General features: G+C 55.3%; 1 protein-coding gene across 2 annotated transcripts in view; it reads right to left on the minus strand.

Moving 5' to 3' along the window:
• Positions 1 to 1,738: 1,738 nt before the first annotated feature.
• ITGB2 (integrin subunit beta 2) overlaps positions 1,739 to 26,990 on the minus strand; it is a 29,181-nt gene continuing 3,929 nt past the window's right edge. Inside the window, exons 2-16 of one of the 2 annotated variants that reach the window (XM_059886548.1) lie at positions 18,736 to 18,796; positions 18,311 to 18,399; positions 13,333 to 13,513; positions 12,182 to 12,352; positions 11,781 to 12,022; positions 10,807 to 10,962; positions 9,763 to 9,858; positions 7,961 to 8,050; positions 7,115 to 7,255; positions 5,465 to 5,652; positions 5,139 to 5,383; positions 4,743 to 4,962; positions 4,357 to 4,559; positions 2,412 to 2,578; positions 1,739 to 2,225 (exon numbers count right to left, since the gene is read on the minus strand). In XM_059886548.1, coding sequence (XP_059742531.1) covers positions 2,163 to 2,225; positions 2,412 to 2,578; positions 4,357 to 4,559; positions 4,743 to 4,962; positions 5,139 to 5,383; positions 5,465 to 5,652; positions 7,115 to 7,255; positions 7,961 to 8,050; positions 9,763 to 9,858; positions 10,807 to 10,962; positions 11,781 to 12,022; positions 12,182 to 12,352; positions 13,333 to 13,513; positions 18,311 to 18,399; positions 18,736 to 18,793 — 2,310 coding nt within the window. In that variant the 5' untranslated portion in view covers positions 18,794 to 18,796 and the 3' untranslated portion in view covers positions 1,739 to 2,162. 2 annotated transcript variants of the gene reach the window in all.

Consider the following 26,990-nt stretch of genomic DNA (forward strand, 5'->3'; position numbering starts at 1 on the left):
AAGCCTAGTGGGTGAAATGTGCGTGTGTGCTCAGTCGCGTGCAACTCTATGCAACCTGATGGACTGTAGTCCGCCAGTTTCCTCCATCCAAGGGATTCTCCAGGCAAGAATACTGGAGTGGGTTGCCGTTTCCTCCTTCAGGGGATCTTCCGGACTCAGGGATCGAATCGGTGTCTACTGAGGCGCCTGCACAGGCACCCTCCCTCTAGTGCCACCTGGTGGGCGACATGGGCACTTTTATTTCTTTAAACCTTGCTCATTAGAAAAGACCCTGACGCTGGGAAAGATTGAAGGCAGAAGGGGACGACCCACTCCAGTGTTTTTGCCTGGAGAATCCCAGGGACTGCGGAGCCTGGTGGGCTGCCGTCTATGTGGTCTCACAGAATCGGACACGACTGAAGCGACTTAGCAGCAGCAGAAGGGGACGACAGAGGACGAGACGGTTGGACGGCATCACCTACTCAACAGACAGTGAGTTTAAGCAAGCTCTGAGAGATGGTGAAGGACAGGAAAGACAGGCGTGCTGCAGACCATGGGGTTGCGAAGAGTTGGACACGAGTGAGTGACTGAACTCAGTTCTGGACTGCGTGCCCTTCCGTCTCAGCGTGCATCCTTTATCATTTCATACCGGCAGGGAGGCTACCCTGCGTGTACCTTCGTGAAGGCAGTGAGCGTCTCTCCTTTGCCCAATCTTCTCTGCAGTGACTGGCAAAGGCAGAACTTCATAAGTGCTGTTTGAATAAACAGGATGTTCTTTTTAACAAAGCATTATGCTGGGGTTTTAATAAAGAATTATATATTTTAGGGAAAAATAAGGACAAATTTCATCTGAAACTATGTCTAGGCATTTGAATATATATCACAAACATGCACTCCATACTCAACATCTGTCTGCCTCTCTTAGGCCTGTGTAACATGAAGAGAGCCAGCACCAGCCGGGTTTCAGAGGATGTATTTTTTTTGCTCTTTTTCATTTTTGGCTGTGCTGGGTCGTTGTTGCTGCCCAAGGGCTTTCTCTGGTTGCCCTGAGCAGGGGCTGCTCTCTCTCTGCAGTGAGCTTGCTTCTCTTGTTGCACAGGCTCTAGGGTGACCAGGCTTCAGTAGTTGCGGTACACGGGCTCAGCTGCCCTTTGGCATGTGGGATCTTCCTGGAGCAGGGAAGGAACCCGTGTCCCCTGCACTGGCAGGCGGACTCCCAACTCCGTGACCAGAGAAGTCCCAGAAAATCTTAGTTTACGGGAGTACGGCCCTTCCTTGGGGATCCAAGGACTGCCCCATCCTCACGGGCTCTCACTGGCCACACCTGGACCCTGACCCATACCAAGCGTACTGAGACTGGCAGATACACACAGGTCTCAGTGATCACGGTGGGACCTTCCCTCTGCTGTCATCACACATCGGATCAACGTGACCTCCAGGTCACTCTAGAAAACAGCCCACAAGAAACACACTCAAACTCTGTCCCATCATTAGCCGAGAACAGGTGTAGACAGTGGAGAGGGGGACAGACGCCCACTTTCCCATCTTGCCTCAGCCCTACTCAGGCTCCACAATGGGACCCCCTTGTGGGGGTCTGCTCCTTCTCAAAGCAGCTTTTGAGGGGGACCCAGGTAGGGACAGAGAGAGGCTTGCATGGGCCACAGATGAGGAAGGAGAAAAAGAGAACCCCATGCCCTGGCCCAGAGGCCACACGGACCCTCAGAGTGCAGTGGCAGAGGAGCAGAGCCTGGCTCCCATGAAAGCTTCTGCACAAGAAGATTTTATTGATTTTTTTTTTTATTGATTGGGGGCAGCATAACCAAGGGGATGTAACTTCATACCCTGAGAAGTTCACACATAAATAATTCTTCATCAGACTGCTGTACTAATTTTTACAAAGGACCTGTGTGTAACCATACAAAATGTAGGCAATTCCTTCTCTGACTTGCTATCAAAAGTCATTCATATCAGAAGGGGTAGGCTGGCCCTTACCATGAGCCCATAGAATAACCTGGCCACGCCCATCATTCTGGGGCAGAAAAAGCAGTGCATTTTTGGTTAACGGTGAAGTTGTCAGCCACGTCCACGAGGCAGCGGGGTCACGGTCAGCCTGCTGGAGGGGACGTGGAGAGGGGGTGTTCCCATCTGGGTGGTGCAGAAGGCCTTGTCTTCACCGGGCACCCCTAACTCTCGGCAAACTTAGGGTTCATGACTGTCGTGGTGGCACTCTTGAAAAGAGGGTTATCCTGGTGAGAAAAGCAAACGTGGCTTGTCAGCACAGGGAGGAAGGCGCTGGGCTCTGGGCCACAACAGTGTCCACTGGGGGTGGACGAGGTTCAGGGGCGGGGGTGGGGCAGGCGCACACGCCCGTGGGGACGCCTTGGCTTGGAGGGTAGGAGGTGGGCCTTCGCAGGGACCCTGAGGCCACTCACGTTGTTCCACTGGGACTTGAGCTTCTCCTTCTCAAAGCGATGGTACTCCCTGAGGTCGCTCAGGTGTGTCAGGGCCTTCCAGATGACCAGCAGGAGGATGCCGACGAGCACGACGCCCCCCACGGTGCCCCCCACGATGGCAGCGATGTTGGGGCCCTTCACACACTCTAGGGCACACATGTGGTGTCAAGGCTGCCCCGGCTCCCAGGCCCCGGGTGTCAGCCCTGTCCCTGCACGGTGTCCAGGTCCCACTGCCAGATCTCTGTGGCAGGTAGTAAGCAAACCAGCCCTGGCCCCGGCCCCCAGCCCAGGAGAGCCCAGAGCTGAGCACAAGGCCAGGCTCCGCGGTTCCCAATGAAGTCGAGAGGGCCCTTGTTTACAGAGAAGGAAAGGGGGGCCCGGATTGCCAGAAACCAGGGCCAGACTCTGGCCTCCCACCCAGACCACACTGTATCAGAGTTTAGGGGGGACTCTCCTCATGCAAGCATTCCCGGGGAGACTCACAGCAGCAGCCTTGGGAATGGGAGGCAGGGTCCCAGTGCCCAAGGGGGCTGCACCCAGCCTCCTGCTGAGCTCAGGTGGGGGTCTCTGGACTGCCACATGCCCACTTTGGCTGCCGACAAAGGCACCAAACTTGGTGCAAGCCCCCCTCTGGTTGCCGACAGAAGCACCGCACTTGGTGCAAGCCCCTCACTGTCTGCCTGGCTGAGGGCACCGGAGTCCGTGGTGCTCCCTCGTTCATCACCCTGGCCTTTCCAGGGAGCCTCATGTCCTTAGAGACTAAACACCGTAGCCACAGCTGCCCCAATCCAGACCTGACGGCACATCTACTCTGAAAACCCAGGGAGAGCCATCCACCCCAGCAGGCTGGGCTCTGCAGCCCTGGGGATACACAATGGACTGGGCCCCACATGCCTTCCTGGGGGTCCTTTCCTGGGGAGGGAGAGCGGGAGCAGATCCCAGTCTTGCAAGAACCTGGGTGGACAGCTGCCACATGTCTGCTGCGGTCACCCTGGAGGCTGGCCTGGAAGCCTGTGCTCGTACCCTCAGCCTCTCTGAGTGGGAAGGGTGGGGTACTCAGATCTGGTGTCCAGATGGCTCTGGGTGCTGCTGCTCCAACCCTTACACTCATTCCCTCAGGGGTCTGTTGTTCTAAGTCCCTCCATCTCAAAATGTCATCATCACTCAATGTACCTCCTTGAAACTGACCCACCCTCTGCCCCCACTCATCACCTGTCCCTTTCGATCCTGCCCAGAGTTACATTCCAGAGCAGGCTCTGTCCACGCCGCCCCCAGGGCCCCAACCCAGCCCTGCTCAGTGCCTGGGCCGGGCTGTGGCCCTTCCCAGGTGTGTGTCCGGCTTCTGAAAGCTCCTCTGAAAGCTGTTGGCAGCCTCCTTTTATGTCTGGGAAAAGACCTAAGGCTCCCCTGGACTCTCAGGGGTCCAGTAAGTGCCCAGCCCAGCACCTGAAACCTTCTCCAACTATCTGCAACTGTCCTCCTTAGAGATACCTTCTGACCTCTGACCTCAGAAACAGGCCCCGCTGGAGTCTTTGCCCCTCAGAACCTGCTCATATGTCCCCAGGGGACCTATGAAGACTGCGCTGGTCTCTGGGTCCTGGGCAGAGCCGGGTGACTGGAGGGTAGTGGGCATCTGGGGAAGAGAGCAGCAGCTCTGCAGGCCCCTCCAGGGCAAGGGCTGGACTTGGGTCTGGAGGTCCCCACGATCCCCTCCGCCCGGTTCTCAGGACCCGCTCGGCTTGGGGAAGCTCTACTGTGGGACAGCCCACCGCCCACAACGACGGGGGCGGGCTGAGAGATGAGGTGGGGGCGGGGTATGGTGGGGGTGCGGCGGGGGCGGGTTGAGAGATGCAGGGCCCCGGGGTGGAGAGTAGGGGCGCGGAGGGGACTCTTCCCGACACCCCCACCCCCATCCCGGGCTCACCGAGCATGTCGTCCACGTGCACGTCGTATCTGTCCCGCCCGTCGCGCTGCACCAGGGTGTAGGTCATCCAGCAGCCCTCGGAGTCGCGCTCCTTGCACTTGCGGCCGGGCACCGGGCTGGACAGCAGCTTCGTCTGCCCGCACGCTGCGCTGCAGTTCTTGGCGAAGGGGCCCTTGTCGAACTTCAGGCACTCTGTGCAGGGGCTGCGGGGAGCCGGGGCGTGAGCGCGGGCGGGGTTGGGAGGAGTGGCCGCCGGGAGCGGCGGGTCTGTGCAGGGCCTTCTGGGGAGGGCGGGCCGCCCGCGCCCCCGCCCCGCGCCCGGGGCCGGGCAGTGGTTCTCCCCATCCGCAAGGAGGTGCGAGCCCGGCGGGGCGGCGGACACTCACGCGAAGCCCGCACAGGGCACGGGGCAGCCCGGGCACTCGCTGCACAGGGGCGGCTGGTAGCCGGGGTCGCACTGGCACACATTGCAGCGGCATCGGCCGCGGCCGCTGCACTCGACGCCGTCCAAGTTGAGGCAGCCCTGAGTGGACTTGAGGCACTGGCATGCCGAACCCTCATACTGCTCGTCGCACCTGCAGGTGCCGCAGAAGCAGAGCCCCCTCTCTGGAAGACAGCGCGGCCGCGGACTCAGTCCCGCCCCAGCCCCGGCCCGCTCCGGACCCCATCCCCGCCCTGGAAGACAAAGCCGCCTCGGACTCAGTCCCTCCCGAGCCCCGCCCTGGCCAAAGCCCCCGGCCCCATGCGGCCGAGGCTCTGTCCCGCGGCCCCCCAGCACTCACTTTCGCCCCCGCAGACTTGGCCGTCGTAGCGTTCGCAGTTGACGTTGTCGCACTCGCAGAACTGGCCGTAGATCTTCTTGTTGGGCACGTCGCTCGTGTGGCACACGCACTGCCCGCAGATGCAGTCCCCCAGCCCCGAGCAGATGATGGAGCTGTTGTCCTTGCGGCAGCTGCCCTCCAGCTCCTGGCTGCTCCGGCCCTGCGTCTGGCACTCGCAGTTCTTCCCGATGTAGCCGGCGTCACACCTGCGGGAATGCGGGGTCAGAGCCCTCCGGAGCGCACCCTGCTTCCGGGCGCCTGCGCCGGGGGCGGGGCGGAGGCCTCACCTGCAGACGCCGCACTCCATCGAGCCTCTGCCGCCGCAGATGCTGCCGTCCCTGCTGGCGTCCCGGCATTGGCACTCGCACTGGGGGAGGACCCGCACGGTCACCGTGTCCGTGAAGCCCAGCGCCCGGATGGTGAAGGACTGCTGCTGGATGCACTCGGTGGCTGTGACCTTCACCTGGAAGGTGATCTGTCATGGGAACGTAGAGCTCAGGTGAGCATGGGACCCCAGGCTCATGACCCTGCTCTGATCTCCTCTGGGCAGCATGAACAAGGGCACAGCCTAGAAGGGGAAGGGCCACCACCCTCTGCTACCAGGCTGGTAGGGTGCTGCCTCTGCTGGGCCAGGGAAGGAGTGGATCGCGGTGGGAGAGGGAAAGGACAGGGACATTCCAGGTGGCTCCAGGGCTCAGGAAGGGAGATGAGGGAGAAGATGAGAGCTGTAAACTCGGACATGCTGCAACATGCACCCCCACCCAGCTCCCCCCACCCTCCATCCTCAGGTGGCCTGGACTTGCGCGGAGGTGTCTTTAGAATTCTTTTAATCATGCATCTCTTAAAGGGATTTTAAAGTGACTTCGTATTAATAAATGATGTATATTTTCTCCAGGTATTTTGTCCTGAAGCCCAGAGGCTAAGATGTCAGAATACCATAGGAAGTCCTAGATTCTGCATGTGAAGGTGTATCTTGAGCCTGAATGCCCCAGAAGAACTGAGCTGGCAGCACAGAGCCCCACCCCCACCCCCACCCCACCCCACCACACACACACACACACACTGCTCTGCTGCTCAGCCCTCAGGGAGCTTCAGGGAGCACCCGCTCAGCCTCACTGCCGGTCAACGTAAGTGAGTCTCCACCCAGTACATGAAGACAGAGCAGAAACATCAGGGAGGAATCAGGCAGTCAACACTGAGTACATTCGGGTATGGATCCCCCAGTAAGAGGGGCAGAGATTTCAGTCAAAGTTCACATGCACTTAGTAAGTCACATATTTGAAAGAATTTCAATGTCATTCAGAAATAAAAGGAAGTATTTTGCTGAATATTAATTCACAGCTGGTGAAAGGAAACGTTGAATCATTCCTGGTCATGACAAATTTAAACTATTAGAGAAACAACTCACTGCCTGCTTGTAATCATCTGTGTGGCCCCTGCTTTAATGTCTTTGTCAAAAAACAGGGACTTCCCTGGTGGTCCAGGGGTTGAGAATCTGCCTTCCAATGCAGGGGACTTGGGTTCCATCCCAGGTTGGGGAACTAAGATCCCACATGCCAAGGGGCAACTAAGCCCGCTCACCACAACTGGAGAGCCCATGTGCCACAACAAAGATCTGACGCAGCCAAATAAATAAATTCATAACAATAATAACAATAAACAAAACCACAAAAATCAGGAAAATCAAACCAAAGCAGATGCCCAGAGGGGAAGGAATGCCCTTTTTAGGCATGTGGTGCTATGCCCAGCATTTGCCACCAGGGGGCGCTGGGGTCTGTCCACATCAGGCCACAGCGTTTGTGGATTTTAAAAGGAAGGAACTGGACCGAAGGTGGACAGGCCCAACCTCTTAGCTGATCCATGGTAGGCCATTGGCCAGGGCACACCCTCTTGCTGTCCAAGGGGAACCCCTTCCAGAGGCTGGGAGGGAGCCTCACCGGGACGTTGATCTGGACGCCGTCGCAGTCCCCTCTGGGCTGGTCCACCTGCGATTTCCCGTTACTGCAGAAGGAGTCGTAGGTGACTTTCAGGGTGTCAGGGAGGGTGCTGTGATCCAGGAAGACTCTGGAGGACAGTTTCTGTGGGGAGACAGTGGTGCCATCAGACTCATCTTCCAGGCCATGGCTGGCATGCCTCTCACCTCCCCCGCCACCCACCACACATCCATGGAGAGCTCTGTGGGTGCCAGGTCACCCACGTCACGCCCCTCAAGACAGGCCAGTGGAGGGTACGGACGTGGAGACAGGCCCCAGCCCCATGAGAAGAGGGGCTCAACTGTCCACTCACCACTGAAACCCCAGTGCCTGGCACAGGGCAGGAGCTGGAAAAACTGTTTAAGTGAATGAGAGAGACAGACACAGAGAGAGAAAAACAGAGAGACATAAAGGTAGACAGAGAGGTGAGACAGCCCCTCCCAGACAGCATCTGGAGTTTGGGAGGGCCTGCTGGGGCTTAGGGCTCCAACAGGGCAGGAGCAGCAGATGGAGCTCCCCCACAGGGCTCCGAATTCACCCAGTGCCGCCAGCGCTTCCTGGTGTGCCCAGCAAGCTGAGCCCGTGAGGCCCTCAGGCCCTGCGGCTGTAAGAGGGCTTGACGCTCATGCTCCAGCCAAGTGCAGGAGGGCCTGGGGTGGCACCTACCGCGCCATTAACCAGGGAGGACATTGCTCCCCAGTGGAGGCGCCCGAGGGTGGCCCAGACAAGGCCGAGGCTCTCCGCATCAGATCACCCTCCTGTTGACCTGCGGTGGGGACCCCATCTTCGCTGACTGCCCGGGGGACTCACATTGTAGGCATTCTTGATAAGCTCCACCACGTTCCTGGAATCTTCAGACAGCTCCCCGACTGCAGACTTGGGGATGATCTCTGTCAGCTTCTGTCAGGGCAGAACACAGGTAGCCGTGGCCAGAACCATGGGGCTGAAGACTCCTCAGGGTCCACCCAGTTCTGTAACACCCCTGAGGGTTTCCTTCGTGCTGGTGAGATGGCCCAGACAACCCCCCACTTGACTTCTTACTGTGTGCATGGTCAGTGTTGTGTGGGCAGACATTTGCTTGGTAAAACTACTTCCCCATGGTTATTTCAAGCTGGTCACTGAAAGCAGAGCCGGGAAGACGTGCCACAGCTAGGGGCCCGCCCCACCTCGCAGATGTGACAGGCACAAACAAATCAAGGTCATCGTAAAATGTGGCATGAAGTCAGGAAGCAACGTGTACCGAGCGTGTGAATGAGCTGACATAATTTCAACAATGGCTGCGTTAAACAACAGCGTGCCAGTTGACTCTGGCAGGCAGGACCACATCCAGTCCAGGTACACCTCTTCGTAGGCAGGCCGGAGCACTGGGTCATGCAGGCAAGCCTGGGGCCAGCCTCCAGGACCATCTGTGCCCTCTGCCGCCGCCTCTCTCCCGCTTAGCTTATCTTTCACAGGAAATTACACCATCAGTTTATCTTGCAGAGCCGAGGGCTGGGCCATGTCCCTGCCCCCAACCCTGCTGTGATGCCCTTGAATGGAGTCCAGTCCCCTCCATTTGTGGCTTACGAGGATCATCACAACCTGGCCACCCACCTTGGGCCTCCATCACCGAGCAGGTGATGCTCCTAGCTCCTAGCTCAGGACCCCGCTGGGGCTCGGGAAGTCCTCCAAGCCACCTGCTCTCCACTCAGAGCAGAAACATGTACTGAGGAGGGTCCTGCGTAAACTGTCCACACAGACCCTGGGCCTCCTAGAACCCCCCAGGAGCTCCAGGAATGGGGGTCAGGAAGCTGAGACTCAGCGAGGCCTGTGACTGCCCGGGGCCTCGCCCTTGCTGGGGTCCACGTATTCCATCTCCAGCTCCTGCCCTCTCACCACACTGCCTTCTGGGACACGAGTGTGCTGGGACCCATGCTGCCACTCGGTGAGGAGAGACTGTCGCATCCGGTAATTCGGTTGGGGACGTGGTGACTGGAGGTCCTGACCTGCCGGTGCTCAGGCAACTTGTGGGGCAGTGGTCTCTCAGCTGCACCCCCTTGCCACTGCACCCACCCTGGCCACTTGTCCCTCCTCCCTGGATGCCCCCTGCATCCTGTGCCCGAGGTGGGGCCCCGAATGCTGACGGCGGGTGTGGCTGGTCCCACCGTTGGGCCTGCAAGTGTCCCGCACAGGCACAGCAGGTCACAAGCAAGAGGAAGGAGCCTGGGACTTAGAGGAGGAGAGGGGCCAGGAGGCGCCCCCAGCCCATCACAGCCAGAGGCCGCCACGCTGAGCCCAGCAGCGAAAACACAAGACAGCAAGTAAAACAGCCCTCCAGTGACGGGCAGAGGGGAGAAGTGCTGATGTGCAAATGTACTTGGACACAAAACAAGGAACTTTTCCTGATGTGAAGAATGGGACCTGCAGACTCAAAGGGTTTGCTATGTTGTAGCAAAACCACGATCACTGAGCCACAGGGACCTGTCAGCTCCTCCCTCCACAGTGCTCACTGTCTGGGGCCGCCCACATGGCCTTGGCCAGCACACCCAGTGCAGAAGCAGCACTCAGTCTGATCACCCCAGATTTTGTCACTCTTGAGCTGCAACACCTTGTCCTGCCTCAAGCCCACTTACCTCGTACGTTTTCACCATCTTCTTGGTTACTGCAAAGATGGGCTGGATGTTGCTTTCTGCCAGTTTGTGTGCCAGCTGGCCCACCGATGGGTAGTCCTAGAGAGGAGACCCCCAGTCAGATAGCCCTGAGGCTGGGGACAAGCCATCCAGGCCACCCGTCAGCCCCTACAGGCAGAAGTGACTGCCCAGAGTGCAGAGGCTCCGCCCTGCTTGTGCTGTGATGGGGCTGTTCCCAGTGATGTTTGCAAACACGTAAGAGAGTGGGATTAGTAGGGAAATGGACAATACTGAAATACACTCAAGAAAATATTAAAAGTTGTGGTGTGCTTCTTAATCAATGCACCAAAAAAGAAGTCCAGTGGCAAGTAACGGCTCACAGACCCTCAGCGTGGAGATGAGTGAGCAGCACCTCGCTGTGTCTGAGCTGTAGGGCAGAGATCACAGACGCTGCACGCCAGCATGCGTAGTCACTCAGTCATGTCCAACTCTGTGTGACCCCATAGACTGTAGGCCGCCAGGCTTCTCTGTCCATGGGATTCTCCCGGCAAGAATACCAGAGTGGGTTGCAATTTCCTCCTCCAGGGGATCCTCCCAACCCAAGGATCGAACCCGTGTCTCCTGTGTCTCCTGCCTTGCAGGTGGATTCTTCATCCGCTCAGCCAGTGGGGAACAGCACAGTGGCACTATTTTCATAGCTGTCTCATGTACAATTTCAGACAGAAGCTCACAGGAACCTCAGATGTCACCTTCATCCTGTCCCAGTCGGTGGGCCCCTGAGAGCTGCCACCACCACCTCCCGCCTCAAGTCTGCAGGCTGCAGGTGGAGGGCCCCAAGGGTCCCATCTCTGAAATCCTCTGCAGCTCCAGGGATTACAATGCCAGCAGACCAGGGAATTCTACCCTCTCGGTGCCATCAAAGCACCTCCCTGGGAGCGAGGGCCCCTTCTCGCCCCTCTGGACTCCGGGCTGGGAGTGAGCCTGCACCCCCGCTGCCCTGGGGCAGACCCACACCCTCCCACCTCCCACCCAGGATGCTGAACTCACAAATTCGTTGCTGCTTTTGTACAGGTTGTCTTCCAGGTGGCAGCGGCCGTCATTGGGGGTGAGGATGGCACCCAGCTTTCCATCGCCCGCAAAGTGGAACCCATCGTCCGTGGCGAACACCAGCAGCCTGGTGACATTGCGCCAGCCGATTTCCTCCTGACAAAGAGACGGTGGGGATGACCTGCCTCGGTTTCCCCAGTGGGGCCCCCACAGACTGCAGGAGCCAAGGCTGAGCTTGCTATGGGGGCCTTGTGTGCCCCCAACACCTGGGTTTTCTAGGGAGCACGGGGAGCACAGAAGGCCTCAGCTGCTCGACTCAGGGTCCTGTGTCTGCTGCAGATTCCAGCGCTCAGGGGAACCCGAGAAGTGTCTGCAGGGTGACAGCCTCCCCGATGCCTGGGCGGGTGTGGGACGCCGAGGGGATAGGAATGCACATCTGAACACTGCATCCTCCATGCCCAGTCAGCTCAGAAGAAAAAATACTTAGAAATGTTTATCTCAGTGGAAAAGCACTGCCAACGCAGGAAAGCGGCCATGGGCACTGGGGTGAGGGGGTGATGGAGGCGGGCACGTCAGCAACACGCGTCATGAACCATGATAATCACACAGACGTGAAAGTCTGGGTCCATGAGGCAGGGCGGTGTGCCCAGGGACCAGAGCACCTGGAGGGCTGGGATCCCATCTGTGAAGGCGACAGGACTGCGTGGCTAAACAGGATCGACGCGCTGTAACACTGACGTCACAGATACAGCGCAGCACAGGACCACGTGGGAGGGGTCAGCAGTGGCCGGGGAGTGGCCGGCACTGACACTGAAACCACATAACTGTGGGCGAGCCTGGCCAGGATGACCTTATTCTCTGAGGGGCTCTGGAAGTAGGGGGCCTACCAGGATCGGGCGGCAAAGGGGTCTTGCTTTCCAGGGTCATTTCCTCTTATTTGGGCTTCAGAAGGTTTGCTCAGGACAGAGCCTCACCGGGCACGCGGCCACCTGCATCATGGCGTCCAGCCCACCCTCAGGGGCGTCCAGGTTCCCCGAGATCAGCTGCTTCCCGACTTCTGTCTCGAACTGTTTGGAGTTGTCAGTGAGCTTCAACACGTGCCTGAAGGCGAACGGGGGCTGGCACTCCTTCTCCTTGTTGGGGCAGGGGTTCCGCAGCTTCTCGGGGTGCGTGTTGACGAAGGGGAGCACCGTCTTGTCCACGAAGGACCCGAAACCTGGGGGACAGTGAGGGGCCGTGAGCCTCTTACCAGAGAGGGGTAGGAAGGCCCGGCACGTGGGGAGGGGCCTGGCGCCCTGCCCTTGGGGTGCAGAGGTGCAGAGGTGCCTGGGACCGGGGCTTGGGGTTTCAGGGGAAGATGGAGTAGCTGCCTCACCAATGCGGCCCGACTCGGTGATGCCATTGAGGGCCCGGAGCAGGTCACCCCCCAGCTTCTTGACGTTGACGAGGTCATCCACCATGGAGTAGGAGAGGTCCATCAGGTAGTACAGGTCGATGGGGTAGCCCTTGGCCCTCCGGAAGGTCACGTTGAACGCAACTGCCTGACCTGCCAGGATTTGGGAGAGAGTCAGGGTGTACCACCTGGTCTGGGGGTGGGGGGGTTCAGGGGCACTGATGCCTCTTGCAGGCCTCAGAACCCTCAGGACTCCCCCATTCTCTGAGGCTGGTGGATAGGATGCAGGACGCCTATTCAGATTCCGATTTCAGGCAAAGCACACGTTCTGACATAGAAGACCATCTGGATACAAGATGTGCTGGATACAAGAAGATATAAGAAGTGGTCATTGTTTATCCAGCACTGTTGAGATTCAGTTCTACCTGGATCTCTCTGGGTCTCCCTGGTAAGGCCTTCTCTACCACCAGCTGCTAAGCAAACCTGCCAGGGCCCAAAAGGGCTCCCTGGCCATCCTGGGGACACCCCCCCCCACTTCCTCAATCCCAGCTGCCCTAGTTTCTGCTCCTCGTCATCTTAATCACCACCTGCACTTGTAACGACTTCTTTCCTTGTCAATACAAATAGCCTGTGTCCCCAGCTCTCAGGTAGATGCCTGGTGCTCGACAAAGCCATGACCATCAAGTCCCCTCTGCCAGCCCACCTTCCAGCATCAGCTCCCCCATGTGGCTACCCCAGCCCTGCCCATGGCCATCCACCATAACCCCCTGCTGTTCCACCAAGCCACCTTCCTGAAGGATGTTTCTTGGAGTGCTAACAGAGAGCTGTGTCCTATACCTCGGTCTGTGGTTAAGTCAGGTGGGCAACATTGATTCAAAGGTTTACTTGGGTTCCTAGTTTACAGGCCTTATCAGAGCCTTCACTCAGCCAAAAAATACCTCATCTTCTGAGAGAGGGATAAGGAGTGTTTTCCAGATGGTTTATTCTCCCTTTTTTTTAGGACGCAGAACTCAGTGCTAAAAGCGAGACTAGGCACCAGCTGCAGATGGGGCGTTGGGGACATCCTCCTGGGGCAGGGACACATGGATACACGCGCCATTAGGGCCGGCCCACCCCTAGCCAGCCAAGCCTACCTGGTCTCAGGTAGAGCGTCACTTCCTGTGGGGACAGCTGCTTCCGACTGCCCGCCTGGCTGTCCCGGGTCTCAGCGAGGCTCTTGGGTTCCATGATGTCATCAGCTGGGCAGCCCTTTGACAGCAGCTCCGCTCGTGTGTCACAGCGAATGGAGTCGGGCTCCCCTTGCCCTGTGAAGTTCTGGGGGAGGCAGGGGTCAGGGGTAGCACAGAGGAAATATGGGAGCCCATGCTGTGGGTGCTGTGCCAGGCTGACCCCCTCATCTGCTCCACTGTTCAGGAAGAGGTCCCTGGGGGGCGGGGCGGGGATGGGGGGGGCTGGGCAGCCTCTTCACAAGGCTCGGGGTCGCAGGAGAGCCTGGCACCAGCGGGCTTCTCCCCACAGCCTCCAGCAGTGGAAGCAGCTCAGGGCCAGCATCTCAGCTCCAGGCAGACCCATGGGTACCCTCCATGGCCCATCGAGCAGCTGGCCCAGGTTTTCAACCCCTTCCTCAGCAGTGCCTTGCTGGCAGGGAGTGGCTCTCTCCTGAGGGAACACGGGTGCCCCTCTTGGCCTACCAGTTAATGCCCGGGCACCCCAGGAACCCGGAATAGAGGCCAGGGCTCTGGGCCAAGTAGATCAGAAGGAAAAGACAGGGGGGAGCGTGGGGGTCCTGGGTCCAGGGCACTTTCCTCATGACCACCCTGCTCCCATGAAGGCCCCCTGGATGTCACTGCAGCAGGGAGAGCCAAGGGGCCGTGTTGGTGGGTCTGGCTTCCTCCCACAGAGGGAGACTAGGGGATAACAACCAGACAGGCCTGATAAGAGGCACTCAACATGCTGGCAAATTTGGAAAACTCAGCAGTGGCCACAGAACTGGAGAAGGTCAGTTTTTATTCCAATCCCAAAAGGCAATGCCAATGACTCTTCAAACTACTGCACAACTGCACTCATCTCACACGCTAGCATGGAGAAGGCAATGGCACCCCACTCCAGTACTCTTGCCTGGAAACTCCCATGGATGGAGGAGCCTGGTAGGCTGCAGTCCATGGGGTCGCTAAGGGTCGGACACGACTGAGCGACCTCACTTTCACTTTTCACTTTCCTGCATTGGAGAAGGAAATGGCAACCCACTCCAGTGTTCTTGCCTGGAGAATCCCAGGGACGGGGGAGCCTGGTGGGCTGCCGTCTGTGGGGTTGCACAGAGTCGGACACGACTGAAACGAATTAGGAGCAGCAGCAGCAGCAGCACACTCCAGCAAAGTAATGCTACAAATCCTCCAAGCTATGCTTCAACAGTACATGAACTGAGAACTTCCAGATCTTCAAGCTGGATTTAGAAAAGGCAGAGGAACCAGAGATCAAATTGTGAACATACCTTGGATCATAGAAAAAGCAAGAGAGTTCCAGAAAAACATCTACTTTTGCTTCATTGACTACACTAAAGCCTTTGACTCTATGGATCACAACAAACTATGGAAAATTCTTAAAGAGATGAGAATACCAGGCCACCTTACCTGCCTCCTAAGAAGTTTGTATTCAGGTCAAGAAGCAACAGTTAGGACCAGTCATGGAACAACAGACTAGTTGCAAATTGGAAAAGGAGTATGTCAAGGCTGTATATTGTCACCCTGCTTATTTAACTTATATGCAGAATACATCATGCGAAATGCTGGGCTGGAGGAAGCACAAGCTGGAATCAAGATTGCCGGGAGAAATATCATAACCTCAGATATGCAGATGACACCACCCTTATGGCAGAAAGTGAAGAAGAACTAAAGAGCCTCTTGATGAAAGTGAAAGAGGAGAGTGAAAAAGTTGGCTTAAAATTCAACATTCAGAAAACTAAGATCATAGCATCCAGTCCCATCAGTTCATGGCAAATAGCTGGGGAAACAGTGACAGTCTTTATTTTCTTGGGCTCCAAAATCACTGCAGATGGTGACTGCAGCCATGAAATTAAAAGACACTTGGTCCTTAGAAGAAAAGCTATGACTAGACAGCATATTAAAAAACAGAGACATTACTTTGCTGACAAAGTTGTGTTTAGTCAAAGTATGGTTTTCCCAGTAGTCATGTATGGATGTGAGAGTTGGACCATCAAGAAGGCTGAGAGCTGAAGAATTGATGCTTTTGAACTATGATACTGGAGAAGACTCTTGAGAGTCCCTTGGACTGCAAGGAGATCCAACAGGTCCATCCTAAAGGAGATCAGTCCTGGGTGTTCATTGGAGGGACTGATGATGAAGCTGAAACTCCAATACTTTGGCCACCTGATGCGGAGAGCTGACTCATTTGAAAAGACCCTGATGCTGGGAAAGATTGAGGGCAGGAGGAGAAGGGGGCGACAAAGGATGAGATGGTTGGATGGCATCACAGACTCAATGGACATGAGTTTGAGCAAGCTCTGGGAGATGGTGAAGGACAGGGAAGCCTGTTGTGCTGCAGTTCATGGGGTCACAGAGTCAGACATGGCCGAGCCCCTGAACAACCAACAAGGAGGCCAGAGAGCTGGGGGGCAGGGCCAGACTAAAGGGGCGTGGCCACTAGAGGGGTGGTGCTTCCTGAGCTGCCTCTGTACTGGCTTCACTTTTGAAACCCTATTAAAGATTTTACTGCTGCGTGCCTGCGAGCTGCTTACTGGCTCAGTCGAGTCTGACTCTTTGCGACCTTATGGGCTCTAGCCCGCCAGGCTTCTCTGTCCATGGGGTTCTCCAGGTAAGAATACTGGAGTGGGTTGCCATTTCCTCCTCCAGGGGATCTTCTTGATCCAGGGATGGAACCTGCATCTCTTGCATCTCCCGTGTTGGCAGGCAGATTCTTTACCACTGAGTCAGCTGGGAAGCCCACTTTTTAAGTGTTAGGGAAATAAAATTAACAGGAATGGGGAGGGGAAAAAATCCCTAAAATGGAATCTGCTCAGAAGCAATTTAGCCTAACTGCATTTCAGATGCAAACCAGAAGCTCACAGGAGGGAAGGGAGAAACCCACCCTGAGGAGGGACTTTGCAAGCTGGACTGTGACTGCTTGCCTGCAGAAGAGCACGCAGACCACACCCATCTCCTCCCTGCAGTGCTGTGGTAGCAACTCTGTAACCACTTCCCCAGAGTCAAAGGAGGAGGAAATGTGGAAATGTATTGTGGATGTTGGGAGCCTGGCTTCTCATGAAGGGAACCAGGAACCCTCTGGTGGTGGCCAGGCAAGTGCCAAGGGGCCAGGAGCGCCTGCTGATTCCAGAGAGAGAGCTCAGGAAGTGATGCTGGGGTGTGCTAGTCGGGCACAGGGCTAGCCCCAGGGCTCCCATGGCCAAATGGGGAACAATTTGAGCTTCAAAATGACAAAGTGAAAGTGATACCACATAAGCTACGGAGTAACAGAAACATCTATGGGTCCACACCAATGAGAAAGAGAGAGGGAGAGTGCAGGAAGGAAATATTCCTCTTACATTAGGAGGCATTGGAGGGAGTCATGAACAGGAATGTCACCATTCTGCAACCATCCCAGTGATAACTGATTCAGGCTCCCATCAACCAATGGACACTAGAGTGAGTGGGTGTAGGCTACAAGGGAAGCAGAGTGCTTCCTGGCTTCAGAGCATCTCCCCACAAATTACTTACTAATTGCAAAGGGGAAATACTGGCATCACCGTGGAGAGTCTGGCAGATGATTCCCTCAGCTGAGTGGTCTAGGCTGTCATCGCCCGTACTAGGACAGAATGACAGCCGGAGCCCTGGGGGTTCCTGCTGAAAGGCCCACCCCAGGCTGTGTCAGAGGGAATGCCAGACAAACCCACACGAGGGACATTCTGCAGAACTGCTGTTCTAAACTCTTGAGGAATGTCAAGGATGTGAAAGACAAAGAAATCTGAGGAAAGTTCCAGGTTTGAGGAGATAAAGAGACATTCGAATGCAATGTGCAATCCTGGATTATAATATTGATCAGTGAGGCAGGGATGATAGCAAAGACATTATTGGAACAATTGGCAAAATTTGTACAAGGTGTGTAAATTTGTCTTTTTATTTATTTTACTTATTTATTATTTTGGCTACACTGGGCCTTCGCTGGGCATGGGCTTCAGTAACTGTGGTGCAGGGGCTTCGTTGCTCCACGGCCTGTGGGATTTTCCCAGACCAGGGATTGAATCTGTGTCCCCTGCATTGACAGGTGGACTCTTAACCACTGGGCCACCAGTGAAGCCCTGAGCTGTGTAAATTTGATCAGAGTAAAGTACTGTGTTAAATTTCCAGGCTTTGATAAATGCATTGTGGTTTTGTAAGTAAATACCTTGTTTTTGAGAAAGTCCCTGGAAACCTTAAGGGACAAAGGGGCTCGTGTCTGCAACCTACTCTCAAACAATTGAGAAAAAATAATAATGTGTGTGCACGCATGTGTTTCCAAACAGACCTGCAGTGTCTGAACCTCAGGGGTCTCCAGGAGGAGGGAATGGTCAGTATCTCGGGGGTCCCCAGGGAAGGGGTCCTCCCCAGGAGGAGGTGGAGTTCCCCTACATCCTGGCTGTCCTGGGCCTTTGCCTTTTTCCCCAGAGGGTCTTGCAAGTAAAACATGAAGTAAGGACAGCAGAGAGTTCAGGACCCAGTAGGGAGCTTCCCCACTCCTCCCGGTTCTGGGAGTGGATGGCTAACAGGGAACCGGGGCTGCAGCAGCTCTGCCCACGCGTATCTCTTCCTTGTCTTGCCCAGGGCTCCTGCCTCCAGGGCCCAACGAGCTGCACCTGGCCCGACCCAGTGGTTTCACTTAGATCTGCCTCTGCCAGGCTGTCTGGGGACACCACTGTGTCTGCCTGTCTGTCTGCCTCTCGGACAACGCTGCGTCCCTGGCCTGCTCCTGCCCCACTGGGAAGCAGAGTGATAGTGCTTCTGGGGGCCGGCAGTTTCAGAGGCAGAGAAGGGGCTCCAGCCCAGGAGGAGGGAAGAAGGGAAGGGCAGGCTGGGTGAGAGGACCCTCAGGGTGGCTGACACCATTCAGCGAGGCTCTTACCAGTTTCTGGCACCAGGCGCAGCCGGGGCCCGACTCGATGCAGTCCCGGCAGGTGCTGACCTTGTAGTTGGTGCACTCCTGGGACAGGACTGGGAGAGAGACACGGGCTGGTGAGCCGGCGCCGGTCGACCCCCCTCTCCCAGAGATGGCAGGCCTTCCAAGGGCAACAATGAGGGGCTGGGGGCTGTGAATGGATGACCAAGCCCGCAGGCAGGGGTGGTGGAGAACGAGGGCCAGTGGGAGGATCAGGAAGCAGGGAGGAAACCAGGACCCACGGGATGCTGTCTTCAGGGGGGTGGGGCCCAGGTCAGCCCCAGGTAGAGGGGCAGGGGAGGGCAGAGCAGGGCCTTTCCTAAGGCCCCGCCCAGGAGGGTGTGAGGGTGGGTCCCGCTGTTCCCGGGAGGAGCCACCCCCGTGGGACTCACCGGACTGGAGGGCAAGCAGGCCCGCTAGGAGCAGCAGCTGGGGGCGCTGGCGCAGCATGTCCTGAGGAGGGAAGGGGCAGTGACATAGCTTCAGACCCCAGACTCTGGGCCTGGAGACACAGAGTTGGGAGGCCCAGTCCCTGCTGCTGAGGGCTGCTCAGCGGTGGGGTGGGGCCCACACAGGTCAGTCTCCCTTACCCCCTCACCCAGGCTGTGTGACCAGCAGGGGAGGAGGCCTGAGCTGGTCATGTGCTCCACTCCGCTGAGCCATCCTGACCTCCAAGGGTGAGCAGGGAGTGGGCCTCCTGCCAGTGACACACATACACACACACACACACACACCACACAGGTGTGCCTGAGGGGTGGCAGGCTCTGGGTCAGGGCCCTGTGTCACCTTTGTGGCCCTGAGTCCTCAGCGAATTGAGCTGAGCTTGGAGCAGAGACTCGGTGTGCCCAGGCCTCCTGGCAGGAGGCAGAACCAGGATTGTGCTGGCTGCCTGCTGGACGCCTGCCCCCAGGGCGAGGAGGTGTGACTGGACAGGCCCTGCCCACCCCATCCTCTGCTTGCCTCTTGTTTACAGAAAAGCTGTGGTCTCCCAGGCCTGGCTGGGGAATTATGATCAAAGGATGTGAATGTGTAGTAACAGCGGCAGTTGGGCCGGGAGAACTGGTAAGAATTTAAACAGTAATTCAGCCATGTGGCAGTCACAGAAGCTTTAGTTTCTCCCTGAAGTACCTAGATAACAGTCTCTGAGATACATTTCCTAGGTTGTTTTACAGAAGCTAAAATCCCCACCAAACAGAAGAAGCTGACTGAATGATGACCATGAACACACGGCCCCGGGACCTACTGGATCCTGAGGACTGATAATGTTAACCCCTGTGATCCTGCCCTATTACCTCATCATCAACCAATCAGAGAACTGGACACAAACTGATCACATACTCTGCTAAGCCCCCTCCCTCCTTTTGGCTTTAAAAATGCTTTGTCGAAATCTTGGAGGAGCTCGGGGATTTGGGGGTGGGGCCTGAGCCACAATCTCTTTGCTCGGCCCTGCAGTAAGCTTTTCGCTGCTCCAAGGTGTTTCGGTTTGTCTGGCCTCACTCTGCGTCGGGCACTTGAGCTTGGGCTAGTGGCCAGCACACAGTCCTGCAGAGCCACCACCTGCCTTACCTGCAGCCACCAGCTGTAGGCCACCGCCATTGTGTTTTTCTTATTCCGCACCTGCTGTCCTTAGAAACCCAGCACCTGGAGTGAGGCCTGGACCGGACGTTGGGTCATCACTGACTGGTACTGATGCTCCCCAGGCACTGTGGCGGGGGCGGGGCGGGAGGCTGGTATGCTGGTTCTGGCATTGGGTCTTGGAGGTGGAGGCAGCACCTTCAAACCCACTGCCTGCTGCGTGGGACCCAGCCAGCCGGCTCCGCCCTCAGGGAATTGCTGCCCACCCCCTCCCTGGAAGTGTCCCAGGGACCCAGATCCGGCCCAAAGTGACAGACCTCCTCTAGCTTAGCTTCCAGGAGGGATGGCAGGGCTTCCTGGGCACATGAGCCCCCAGGTCTGAGAAACCTGTAGGGCTGCGGCCTTTTAATCTGATACTAAGAGAGTGGAGAGAGTGCTGAGAAGCCAGCAAACCAGAGGCAGCGGACAGGAAGTGGCTGTGTTTTATCAGAAACCAAGATCAAACCAAGATGAACAGGCTCGCCCTGAATACCTTGCCCAGTGCACTGCTGATGGTGTTGGCCAGCACGGTGGCCTCGGGGTCCCAGATCTGGGCCCGCAGAGGCTCCGGCCCAAGGTGTGCCTGTGTGGCCGGCCACGTGGTCCCTGCTGTGGCCCCTGCTGTGGCCTGTGGGCTCTGGGTGCCCGTGGGGTGGATCGTGCCCGAGCCTCTGCTCTCCCATAACCTCTGCATGTGTACCAAAGGCTCTGGGTGGAGGAGGACCCCAGGGTGCCCCTGGGAATTCCCAGTCCTTTTGAGTTCCACCCAGCCTCACCCTGCTGTCTTTTCGGAGGGACCTTGCTCCCTGGTCCCTGCCAAAATTACAATCAGGAGCTAGAAGTGTCAAAATGGAACCGTGGGTCCTTCCTGTTCAGGTCAAAAGCAGAACTCATGCCCTGCTCTGGCCTCCAGGGTCACAGAGTGGAACTAGGAAGAAGGTTTCAGTTCACTGCATGCCCACCCATTTGTGAAAGCCCGGAGTTGCCCCAGAGTTCTCCCAGTCCTTTCAGGTTCCACAGCCGGGTGGCCTGTCGGGCCAGTGTGTGCCCATGACCTCAGCTGATCCGGGCGGCCTCAGGAGAGCACCCCACATCTGAGCCAGAAGTGGCTCCAAGTAGAGGAGGGGAACCCCCCATCCCAAGTGCCCCAACCATGCATGTGGCCTAGTAGGGGGGCTATAACCCCAGCTCTCCATGCTTGTTCCTGTGGCCACAGATGGAACCCCAAAGGGTCAGCTGGCAGGTAACCCCATCCTGGCCTATGGAAGCTAAGGCCCCTCAGCACCAGGCTGCGGACCCTGAGCTGCTCACAGCTGGAGCCCCTCCCACACAGGGGGGATGGCGAGGGGCGGGGAGAGGGGAGGGGAGCCGATCACAGCTGGAGTGGTACCCCTGGAGCCCCTGCCACCTGGAGGGAAGGGAGTGTACCTCGGTTAGGCAAGACAACCCACAGGCCGCAGGTCCTTCCCTTGACCGCAGGAAGCTAGTAGGGGGGGTGGTCTGTCCCCACAAGTGTCGTCCCCACTCGCTTCCTCACTCAAGCATTGGGACAGCCTCTGCCAATGGCTCCAGCCTGGCCCCGGTGTCCACAGCCCCTCAGGGACAGGATACCTGGACACACGGCAGCTCTGGGAGCTGAGGGCGGCCAGCCGGGAGCAGAGGCAGGGCCTGCAGCCAGCCCTGCGCTCAGCTGCAGGCAGAGGTCACAGCACCCGTGCCCCGCAGCCAGGACTGGCTACCGGAGCCTTGATGCCTGAAACCAGCATCACGGGGCTTTGCAGACTGAGACCCCTCTGGGTGCCGACGGCTCAGGTCAGTGTCAGTCCGGGTCCCCCAGCGACACGCTCTGCCTCAGCTCTCTGTGTGCCTGGAGGGGCTTGCAGGCCTGGACCAGCTTGAAGAGCCCTCATGTACTTGGGGCGCTGACTCAGCTGGGACAGCTGGTCCAAGAGCAAGGAGGAGGCGCTCCAGCCGGCCACCCGAGCCCAGGTGTGTGGTGCCTCCCTGATGATGTGCCAGCCTGAAGGCTGCACTGCACGCTCCTCAGATCAAAGGGCAGCCCAGCACCAGGACTCAAGGTGCAAAACCCCAAGTCCAGGCAGGTTCAGAAACCCAAGGCCACCCCCACCCCACCCCCACCCCCCAACCCACTGCCACTGGCAAGGATTTTGCATCAGAGTCACCCTTGAGCTTGCCCTTGCCCAGCAGGGGGGCGCTGGCGCAACTGAGTGCAGCCACAGAAGTGGTTCATCTGGAGACCCCGGGTGCCCTGAGGATTGGGCTCCCTTCACAGTGGACAGAGCTCTGAGCTTCACGGACTGAGACTCAAAAGAAAAACTGAATCTATTCCTTTCAAACCCCACACACGCCACAAAACCCCATAGTTCATATTTGGTAAAAGACAAGAAAAAGAGGAAACATCAACAAAGGGAGAAAAGTTTGAGCAAGAGGCAGTGGGAGGCCCACATCCGAGGCAGGGCGAGCTGATGTCAGATCAGCTTCCTGTCAAAGACAAAGCCTCTGCCAAAGTGCAGACCCCTAGATGAGGCCCCTCTGACTGCCATCAGAGCCTGCCATAAACCCAGAGGCATGGCCAGTAAGTGACGAGGAACAGAAGCGCCCTGGGGAGGTTACAAGAGGAGAAGGCAGGGTCCAGATGCACCCTGGGAGGTGAGGATTCAAGCCTCTTTCATGTAGAAAAAGTGTTTACATCAACCTTTAAACAGGTATCAACCTTTAAAACCAAAAAGACAAAGTTAAGATGTAGTTGTGCCTGCTTTATGTAAAGACAAGAAAGAATTGGACAGAAGCAGATTGCAACAGAGGCTTGAACCCCCACCTCCACTCCAGGACTTAGAGTTTCAGAGAGACCAGGGAAGAGGAGGAAACCACCCACCGATTCTCCAAACCCACACATTCTCAGGCCCGTGAAAACCCACCATACACGTTCACCACTGCTCAATTCACTGTCCATGGCAGAAATTTTCAGGGCCATAGTTTCTGGCCAAATGGAAAAAAAAATTGATGCCCCCCCACACAGTTGCTAATTGGAACCTTTAAGGCACTCTGCTCAACATCACTTGAGTTCAAGAGGAAATCAAGTTTAATGTTTACAGACACGTCAGAAAGGAGAGCGCACAGTGCTCACTGATCAACATGGTGAAAACCTCTGTCCCTGCAGAGACAGAAGCCTAAGGGCCTGGGTGGCTTTGTGCCGGATGAAAAGGAGTGATGACGCACACCTGCAGGACAGAGAGCTCGAGGCAAGAGAAAGAGCCAAGGGCTCAGGAAGTAAGGTGAGGGAGGGAGGAAACAGACAATAGAAGAAGCTGGAGAGTCTGAAAACAAACGCAAAAGCTGAAACTGATAAATACACCGAAACCCATTTCTTTGGAAAAAGCAATCCAGTAGGTCTCATCTGGAAGAGAGTGTGTGTGGCAGGTGCCAGGGAGCTTAGAAAGGGAAGTGGCAAGGTGGCTGCCAGCTGGGCAGTGGCCTCTGAAACTCATCTAGAAGCTTTGGGACAGAGTTGGTGCCGCCCTGAACCTCAGACCAATGGCCAGGAGAGAGAAGTGAGCAGCAGGACTCTGGCCTTCGAAGGTGCAGGGCAGAGCACGTTCCTGGGGAGATGCGCCCCCTTCACATCACGGGCCAGGTCAGCCCAGGTGCAGGAAATGAAACGATTAAAGGAATGAGAGACTGCGTATTTCAGAGTAAGGATGCTGAGCATAAAAACTAAGGGAGAAGCTGTTAGAAGATAGACTTTGAGACGAAAACCCTAATTTGAAAAGACACATCCCAGTTGTTTATTGCAGTGCTGTTTACAGTAGCCAGGACATGGAAGCGACCTAAATGTCCATCAATAGAGGAATGGACAAAGAAGATTTGGTATATATATATGATGGAATATTACTCAGCCAGGAGAAAAGTTTGCCTGGAGAAATGTCAATAACCTCAGATATGCAGATGATATCACCCTTATGGCAGAAATCGAAGAAGAACTAAAGAGCCTCTTGATGAAGGTGAAAGAGGAGAGTGAAAAAGCTGGCTTAAAAAAACATTCAAAAAACTAAGATCATGGTATCCAGTCCCATCACTTCATGGCATATAGATGGGGAAACAATAGAAACAGTGACAGACTTTATTTTCTTGGGCTCCAAAATCACTGCAGATGGTGACTGCAGCCATGAAATTGAAAGACAGTTGCTCCTTGGAAGAAAAGCTATGACCAACCTAGACAGCGTATTAAAAAGCAGAGACATTACTTTGCCAACAAAGGTCCATATGGTCAAAGCTATGGGTTTTCCAGTGGTCATGTATGCATGTAAGAGTTGGACCATCAAGAAGGCTGAGAGCTGAAGAAATGCTGCTTTTGAACTGTGGTGTTGGAGAAGACTCTTGAGAGCCCCTTGGACTGCAAGGAGATCCAACCAGTCAATCCTAAAGGAAATCAAGCCTGAATATTCATTGGAAGGACTGATGCTGAAGCTGAAGCTACAATACTTTGGCCATCTAACCCGAAGAATTGACTCATTAAGAAAGACCCTGAAGCTGAGAAAGATAGAAGGCAGGAGGGGAAGGGGATGACAGAGGATGAGATGGTTGGATGGCATCACTGACTCAACGAACATGAGTTTGAGCAAGCTCCGGGAGATGGTGAAGGACAGGGAAGCCTGTTGTGCTGCAGTCCATGGGGTCAGAAAGAATCAGACCCGAATGAGTGACTGAACAACAACATTACTCAGCTGTAAAAAGCATGATATAATGCCATTTGCAGCAATATGGATAGACCTAGAGACTGTCATTTGAATGAAGTAAGTCAAAAAGAGAAAGACAAATGATATGAAATGATATCATATCACTTATATGTAGAATCTGAAAATTGGTACAAATGAATTAATTTACAAAACAGAAACATATTCACAGACATAGAAAACAAACTTCTGGTTACCAAAGGGGAGAGAGTGGGAAAGGATAAATTAGGAGTTTGGGATTAACATTTACACACTGTTGCTGCTGCTAAGTCACTTCAGTCATGTCCGACTCTGTGCGACCCCATAGATGGCAGCCCACCAGGCTCCGACATCCCTGGGATTCTCCAAGCAAGAACAATGGAGTGGGTTGCCATTTCCTTCTCCAATGCATGAAAGTGAAAAGTGAAAGTGAAGTCGCGGGCTCCTCCATCCATGGGATTTTCCAGGCAAGAGTACTAGGGTAGGGTGCCATTGCCTTCTCCAAACATTTACACACTACTATATATAAAATAGATAAATAAGAAGGACCTACTGTAGAGAACAGGGAAGGGAACCATATTCAATGTCTGTAATAACCTATAACCTATAATGGGAAGGAGAAGGAAATGGCAACCCTCTTTAGTATTGTTGCCTGGAGAATCCCATGGACAGAGAAGCCTGGCAAGCTAAGGTCCATAGGGTCGCACAGGGCTGGACACGACTGAAGCAACTTAGCATGCCCGTACACACGCATAATAGAAAAGAAACTGGAAAAGAATGTATATATATATACAGAATCAATTTTCTGTGCACCTGCATCAGTGTAAATCAACTACACTTCAACAAATTAAATAAAAAAGAAGACTGACTCTAAAAACAAAGTTTGTAGATAAAAAATTGAGTAGATGAAAACATTCAGTATTTGTCTCATGCAGAAGGTGAATGGTAATTTTTGTGTCTAAGGAAATCTCAGGAATAAAAGCAAAAAGGCAAATACCCCATAGAAAAGTCTGTTGTAAACACAAAATGCAGAAGAGAAGAAATGAAACTTGTTCTCAAACATTTGAAAAGGCTGCTCTGGATGATAATCAGGTATTCCAATCAAAGTACCTAGATTCCTGGTCTAGTTATCAAGCTGGACACTGTTTTTAACAACTGTGATGCTCACGAGTGGAACCTACACGGAGGGAAAATGTGTGAACGGTGAGTCCAGCTCAATTTTTCCAATAAAATGTTGCTGTGTGAAAAAAAAGTAAGTGAACAATAACCAAACTAGGCCGTTTCTGCTGGATGGCGGCATTGTAAGTGTTTTCAATTTTCTTCATTATCCCAGTTTGTATTTTTCAAACTGCTGCAATAAACATATAAACTGATTTTTTAAAAATTCATACATTTAAGAAAATTTCAATTCTGTGGTGGTCAATGCATTGCTTTAAAATATCTCTGGATTCCCAAAGTGGTCAGTTTTTCTGTCCCCAGTGAGGACAGAGGGCAGTCCTCAGTCCACAGACTGAGGGCAAGTGACTCTCTGCTGGGATGCCGGCTCCCAACTCGGTCACTCATTCACTCATTCTCGGAACAAGTGCTACCTGTCTGGTCTCTGGCACTGTTCTCGATCCTAGGATTTTGACTTCTGCCAAGCCCTTGTGGTGTGCCACACCTCTGTCCCTCCCCCAAACTCCCATCACCCTGAAACCCTCACCACTGCAAAGCCAATGCACAGCCACATCCATGCTGTTTATAAAATGAACTGGGGACTTCCCCGGTGGTCCAGTGGCTAAGACTTCGTGCTCCCAGTGCAGGGGGCCCGGGTTCAATCCCTGGTCAGGGAACTAGATCCCACAGGCCACAACTAAGAATTTGCTTGCTGCAACTAAGAACTGGCACGGCAAAATAAAAATAAATATTAAAAAAAAAATGAATTGGTGGATTTTCGTCACTAGATATTCAACAAGGGCCTCCAGAACACTGTTGAATGGTTCCAACTTGCAACTAACTATAAAGCGTTTACTTTTCGTCTTTTGTAACCAGATACGAATAAACATGTTTACAAAGTAAAACCACAGATGGGTGGGAGCACTGGTCCCGCTGGGCTGCCGTTCTGTGTGTCCCCGCCCTCGGGGCACTGGAAGAGGACCGTGCCCCATGCTTGGGGAGGCCCCTCAGGCAGGAGCCCTGGCCCTGCTGAGGTCTCGCCCGTCAAGGAAGCTGGCCTCAGTCCCTGACTTACTCCTCATCCAGCCAGGGAACACTTCCAGCTACTCCTAGCTATAGCCCAGGGCACAACTCCCCCGGACGAC

This window comes from Bos taurus, chromosome 1, assembly GCF_002263795.3.
Source record: "Bos taurus isolate L1 Dominette 01449 registration number 42190680 breed Hereford chromosome 1, ARS-UCD2.0, whole genome shotgun sequence".
Taxonomy (NCBI): Eukaryota; Metazoa; Chordata; class Mammalia; order Artiodactyla; family Bovidae; genus Bos; species Bos taurus.